This window comes from Trichoderma breve, chromosome 2 (assembly GCF_028502605.1).
Source record: "Trichoderma breve strain T069 chromosome 2, whole genome shotgun sequence".
In the NCBI taxonomy this organism is placed as follows: domain Eukaryota; kingdom Fungi; phylum Ascomycota; class Sordariomycetes; order Hypocreales; family Hypocreaceae; genus Trichoderma; species Trichoderma breve.
This window is the reverse complement of record NC_079233.1, coordinates 4,790,790-4,797,380: the sequence shown is the minus strand read 5'-3', so window position 1 is coordinate 4,797,380 and position 6,591 is coordinate 4,790,790. Positions and strand designations below refer to the sequence as shown.

The window sequence follows — 6,591 nt, the reverse complement described above, 5'->3', positions numbered from 1 at the left end:
TTAGATCTTTCCACCTAGATATAGGATATTCTCCTTGGTCTGCTCCGTAAGAAGCTGTGCCTCTCCAGTATAGACATATGCTATTGTCTCAGGCCAAACCTGCGGATGAGGCAATGCCAGCTCAATCAGATCTCCTCGTCGTACTCGATCTGACATGATGATGGCGGCCAGCGCCGGTAACTGTGCCCGTGCGTATTGAACATCTGCGTCTTTTGTTAGTTGAAGCTCCTTGTGAGTATTAAACATAGGGAAAGAGGAAACTCACTGATGGGCACAACAGTAGGTTGAGTTGAGACTCTTGGACGCTTGCAGGGTTCAGGAGAAGCCGTAGTGTCTTCAGTCATTCTTGCATCTCCATCACTCCCTTCTGCTCCATCTTCATTATCGTTTTCGTTATTGCTTGTATTGGTGGAGTCGGAGTCTGGCGAACAAGATGGCCTTCGTTTTCTATTCAATGGCTCCAGAACGGACAACAGTGCCTCAGGATTGAAGTTGGGTGACCGAGGGGAGGGCAGAGGATCCGGAATCGTTGCTTTTAAAGCATCCAGGTCAAAATCACGCTTCAAACCAATGGGCGAGTGTGACTTTGAGTGGATAATTGCTCGGACAGACAGCCGCCTCGATAACGTCGAAGCTGGAGACGGCAAGGCAGGAGATGGCAGGGGTGAAGATGGAAAGGGGGAAGGTGGAGACACATTGGATGGCGTGTCTGGGTCTCTCGACGGTGATCCGATGTTCTCATGGCTTTTTGCGAGTGACAGCGGCCTGACGAATACGTCTGCGTCTTCGAGGCGGCCAAATCTTCGAGTTCCTTGCTGCCAGAGTTTTAGGCGTGCTCGTTGAAGATCTGCAAGGTGCCTTCGTCGAATATCGGATTCACAAGAGGGTGAAACCGGCATGTTGTAGTTGGCTGACAGAGCGACAGAAAGCGATATGTGAAGAGTGGTAGGCGAACATGGCAAAGAGATGTCACCTCGACTTGCAGGAATTTGATGACCCCTTGCAGAAGAAGGTGACTCGACAGCAATCGACGGCCGCCGAACGCATGGCCCAAAGTAAACAGGATTAAACCCTGGGCTTGTGTGTTTCATCATGTTGGGTGCGGTTTCTGGTATATGCAACCTGTGCAAAGCTTGTTTCTGCACGAATCGCATCTCCCTCCTCGTGCAGCCAACACCGGATACGACTGAGTCAAGAGAAGTCATCTCTGTTGAGACGACTCCCGACAAAGGGCTGAGCCTCCGTCTAGAGAATACATGCGATCTGTACAAGAGATTTGCATGTCCTGTTTGGATGGGTTCAGTGGTAGGGCGACGCTGACGACGGTTTCTTGAGAAAGACATGATGAAGGAGAGTAGTGTTTCAGCGTTGAACAAATCTGTGCTGAATGTATAAACCCAGAAATAGAAATGAATTATAGACCACAATGCTAGTAATATTTCGGGATATCTTTCTAGTTATATCACAATGGCCCAGCCCCTTTTACTGATTGTTCATCAGGTATCATCAGGCTTTGACGATGCCAACAACGCGATTTGTTTTAATTACGCCACGTTTAAACCAACGGCAATGCTAAGCCCGCATTCCCTTTGATGCACGGATTCTGTTGTTTTCTTTTCTTTTTCTTCTACATCTACACATCACAAAGGCTCAAAGAACTGACGTGGCGGTTGAGCTTTGAGTCCATCGTTGGTTGATGGGCATGTCGCTGCCTTGTGACAAAAGACGCACGGTTAACATGTAAAGTCACTGCGCTATGCCACCAAGGAGAACAAAGAAAAGAGAAACAATGCCATTCCTTTGATGAGTTCTAGAGCATGAAAAAAGTTTTCAACTCAACATTTTGTCTTTTCTAATTGTTGTTTTTGTTTCATAGCGTCTCATTGTTGGTTTGTCGAAAGAAGCATCGTCATTCATATGGCCGGCCTTTGATAGGATGACTGATGATGTCGCGCACGTGATGGCCCATTATGGGTGCCAACTGTCCACGAAGCGCGAACTGATTGGCTTACACCAACGGCCAGCTTGACAGCGCACCAAAAAGCCATCAAAGAAATAGAGTCAAACGCTCGGGCTGCTTGGAGATCTCCGTTTTGCTTTTCGTTTCATCGTCATTCAGCTATCATGCGATAGGCCGTTTATTCCAAAAGCCAAAAAAGCAAAAACAAAATACGCCATAATGTCTAATGCGGGGAGCTACAAGCAGCGCAAAGAAGACTTCGTGTCCAATTTGACGGGAGGCTCCGTCTCGGAGATCGGCTATGTGACTCTCGTCGCGCCCGTGAGTTTCTGGATTTCATTCCAATTATTCGGAACTCTCTATAGATGCTAACCCGGACACCCAGGCAGCCGTTCTTCTGTGGTCTGTACTCCAGGCCCGGCAGTCATTCTTCAAGCCGTACTCAGTCCTTGGATTTGTCGTCGACTTCTCCCTCACCGTCGGCACTTTCCTGCTGGCCACTACCCTCTATTCTGACTCGCCAGTCTTGTTGAATCTGCTTCTGCTGGCGCCGGCCTTTTTGATATGGCTTCTGCCTTCATCCACCGGGGGCTCAAAGAAGAAACCCAGGCTTCCGCCAAATGCCCAGTCCAAGGTTGCCGCAGGGCCTCTTCCGGCTCTTAGCATCAAGCCCTTTCTCACTACTTATCGCGGCTACATGATGATCACCACCGTCGTTGCCATTCTTGCCGTGGATTTCCGGCTCTTCCCACGGCGGTTTGCCAAGGTGGAAACCTGGGGCACGTCCCTCATGGATATGGGCGTTGGTTCGTTTGTCTTCTCCGCCGGCATTGTTGCAGCTCGTCCGGTTCTCAAAGAACGAGCCTCGGGTCGCCGAGTCCCGCTGGGCACTCGCCTACTGCAGTCGATACGTCATTCCATCCCACTCCTGGTTCTCGGCTTCATTCGCCTTCTCAGCGTCAAAGGGCTCGAGTATGCCGAGCATGTCTCTGAATATGGTGTCCATTGGAACTTTTTCTTCACCCTTGGGTTCCTTCCCCCATTTGTGGCCATCTTCCAGGCCATCTTTGATATTATTCCCTCGCACGCCGCACTCGCTCTGCTTCTTGTGGGAACATACCAAGCTCTGCTTGAGAATACGGCTCTCAAAGGATTTGTTCTTACAGCTCCAAGAGTCGATCTCATCTCCATGAACCGGGAAGGTATCTTTAGCTTCATCGGCTATCTTGCCATCTTTCTTGCCGGGCAAGATCTCGGCAAATTCATCATCCCCCGGAACATTACATCAAGCAGCAATTCGACCGCGGGCATGCAGAGGAATACTCTTCTCATGACGATAGCGGTCTGGGCCGGTATCTGGACCGTGCTGTACACCATTGTTACCAGCTACAACTATGGGCTTGGTTTGACCGTCTCGCGCCGGCTGGCCAACCTACCCTATGTTCTCTGGGTGGCGGCGTTCAACTGCTGGCAAATCCTAGCCTTTTGTGTCATTGATACCATCTTCTTCCCCGCATTCTACAACGCCGCGGACGCTCGATCCGAGAAGGAGGCGTATGAAGCGTCCACGAGCTTTGTGTTGAAGGCGTATAATCGCAACGGCCTGGCAGTTTTTCTCATTGCCAACTTGCTGACGGGTCTGGTCAATATGACAATCCCAACATTGGATGCGACACCGGTTGTGGCAATGGGAGTTCTCTTGGCTTACACGGCAACCGTCACAGGTGTTGCGGTACTACTAGATATCTACGACATATCGATCAAGCTATAAATCTCCTCGGGAAGTGGAGTAAAATTTACAAATAGGATAAAACAAAGATGACAGATGTGGTTGCCAGTGGATTTTTACACAATGACATGCAGAGATGTCGTTGGCTAGTGTGGCTCAGGAACGGGATGCAACGCTCTCGCTGCCGACCATCTGTTCACCCCTGGGCGCCTCCATGACCGTACCGGAAGGAATCCAAGACACCACGGAGGAAACCTCCCTTGGAAGGAACACAAAATCATTGTTATTGTCTCCATCGGGAATAGACCAAGGATCTGACAATGTCCTGATTGGGCGCGAACGCCCTTGATAGAGCCAAAGGTTTTCCATGCAAGACACCAGTTAGATGGCAAGCTGGGCAAACTTGGCGCGCTAAATAGATGGACGGGTATCTAGTATCTAGCCAGGCGATCTCATTTGGATGCACAGATGCTAATCGAAGATTTAATATCATGGGTTATCCACCATGCCAGCTGTGGAAATCGTAAATGCATGCGTGCTACCGCTCACCGTGACCGACCTGCGCCGTAGTCGTCATAGTTATTTGCTAATGCCTCTAGCTCACCGAACTGGCGCCTTTTTGCATTCGGTCTCTATTGTAATACATTGCGAGCGAAAGATGGGCCACTGCGGGTTAAGATGAAGCTATTTTAACTCGACCAAGCCAAGTCGCTCATTTCCGGCCTCAATGCGATTGAACGAGAGAGCGCGCCACAAATAATGCGGTGGATCTACAAGCGGCAGACAGGTTGTTTTTATGTGCAGCCCAAGTACTTTTGTTAGCGTTGCATCGAACAGGAGAAAAAGAAGCACGGAAGAAAAGTGTGTGTGCGTGTTTCATGCGCATTATTACAGCGAAACATTGTTTTACGAGAGAGGGAGAAAAGAAGGTATACGCGCATGTGGAAATTGGGGATGTGGCACCGAGGTTTCACGACGGGTGAGGTGTTGTCTCGGGTGCGTCCTCGCAAAGGGGGCAAAGCGGGACATTTGGCTCTCGTATGTTGTGGTCCGAGACTGGAAGGGCAAATTGATCAAAATGATAATAATAGTTCATTCTGGGTGTCCCAGCTTGGACAGATCGAGTAGGTGAAAGGTGTGGCCGAAAGGAATAAGGTTTCAATGCTTTCATGCTTGGGGTTGAATTAATAGGATAGGGTAGCCACATGTAAAACACCAGACAAAAAACCAACAGGGTAGCATCGGTCATGCAGGTACAGAAAGCGTAATTGATGGGGGATTGGACTAATTGGATAATGATGCAAGTCACACGAGATGGGTCAGGGTTCTCTGTTGGTGTTAGTATTTGGGCCGGACTTGGCTGGTTGAAACAGAGTAAGGTTTATCATGTTTCCTTTCTTGTTCGTGGTTTGTGATGGTGAGCCGATATTGAGCATGTGCTGCGTGTTAGTGTCTGTCTTTTTTTGCGAATGAACCTTTTTGGAATTACCGGTGGCTGCTACTCGAGTATAATAATGGTTCATCTTAACTACCTAGTAGACAGGCCATCTATCAATGCTCATACAATTGGGAAATCGAATTGATGCGTATTTAAAACCCGATAGACCGAATTCACCAAAATCGGCCGCAGGTCAACCACCGCCTCGGGCGGGAAAATAAATAAAAAAGCAAATCATATGATTTTGCGTGGCGAGATTGGTGCAAGACTATGATTTCGGCATGGGGTCAAAAGCGCGCAGCATCGCAATCTCACAGCCGGGATCGAGATTGGTAGTGCTTCATACTAGCCGCCCGCATTTTACTCCCAGCAGGCTTTTGCCGGGGTTGCGAAAGGAAGCGAGGGAGAGGGAACAACGCGATTCAAGCTTCCCGTCTCCGTCTCTGTACGATATATGAGCGTGTTGCGACGGGAGTAATATTACAGTACAAGCGCGGGTTAAGGGTTCGCCCATATTTTTGGCTCCTTTCATCTCTTTGATGCTCAATGACAAGTGCAAGCGACATTTCACCTTTGTTTATTTCTGTTTGTTTGTTTGTTACTGTAGTCGTGCATGTGCAAGCAATATGTATGAGATATGTTACGAGGACTATGCGGGAAAAGGGCTGCATGGATCCCACGGCTGCGCTACGGGGGGGCCCCTTGCATCGAGGCCAACCGGTTGAGGTGGTTTGCGGCGTCACCGAAGGAAAATATAATGGAAATCCATATTATCCAGCCAGCCTTGTCTAGGGAGCCCGTACTCGTACAGTACTCGTACAAGTGCTATTACCTAGGTCTAGTGGTAAGTAGTAAGCAAGGGACGGACGGGAAGAGCAGGTAATACTCGTAGTGGTGACGATGATGATGTCGTGGTTTGGCAATGCTGACTATGAGGGGGGCGAAACAGGGTCTGTCCGTTGTGTCTATCAGTTCTCAATTGATGCTAGAGAAGTTGTGTAGGTGGCTTGCTTGCTTCTTGCATCAAAGTAAACAAAGAAAACAAAGAGATGAAGTGCTTTGTTGTTGTTATTTGCCTCACCAGCATTGATACTTTCTTTGTCCCTTCCATTACCAAACAAACCAGCTCACCTAGATACGTAAAAACAATACCGTTACAGCGACCCAGCCTTCCCTTTTTTCCACTCTCCCCTTCAATGCCGGCAGGGTTCGCTGCTGCTGCGTGAGAGCTAATTTGGGCGAGGTTCCATCTCAGCATCCGCATCGTGACGCTCCCGCCCAGCCAGTCAATCATGCATGCTGCTTGTAATATGTACTAGTACATGCATGCAGGAACGACGTGGGCCCCCCTGAAATCTACCTAGCGCGTTTCGGCTGGGCCAGATACCTCGACCGTCGCGGCAAGACATGTGCGGCAACAGGTATCTCGACCACGATTGTTGCGGTTCACTCGAGACGGACTGG

General features: G+C 49.3%; 2 protein-coding genes across 2 annotated transcripts; one reads left to right on the top strand and one right to left on the bottom strand.

Moving 5' to 3' along the window:
- Positions 1 to 899, bottom strand: T069G_03693 (uncharacterized protein; the record flags this gene model as incomplete). The annotated part of the gene is made up of 2 exons (XM_056170903.1): positions 1 to 203; positions 266 to 899. 2 exons carry the CDS (start codon positions 897 to 899, stop codon positions 1 to 3), a joined length of 837 nt encoding a protein of 278 aa, XP_056031795.1.
- A 1,280-nt stretch (positions 900 to 2,179) lies between these two features.
- On the top strand, positions 2,180 to 3,731 carry T069G_03692 (GWT1 domain-containing protein; the record flags this gene model as incomplete). Its single annotated transcript, XM_056170902.1, has 2 exons — positions 2,180 to 2,281; positions 2,346 to 3,731. The coding sequence occupies 2 exons, from the start codon at positions 2,180 to 2,182 to the stop codon at positions 3,729 to 3,731; spliced, it is 1,488 nt and encodes a 495-aa protein (XP_056031794.1).
- Between the last annotated feature and the right edge of the window lie 2,860 nt (positions 3,732 to 6,591).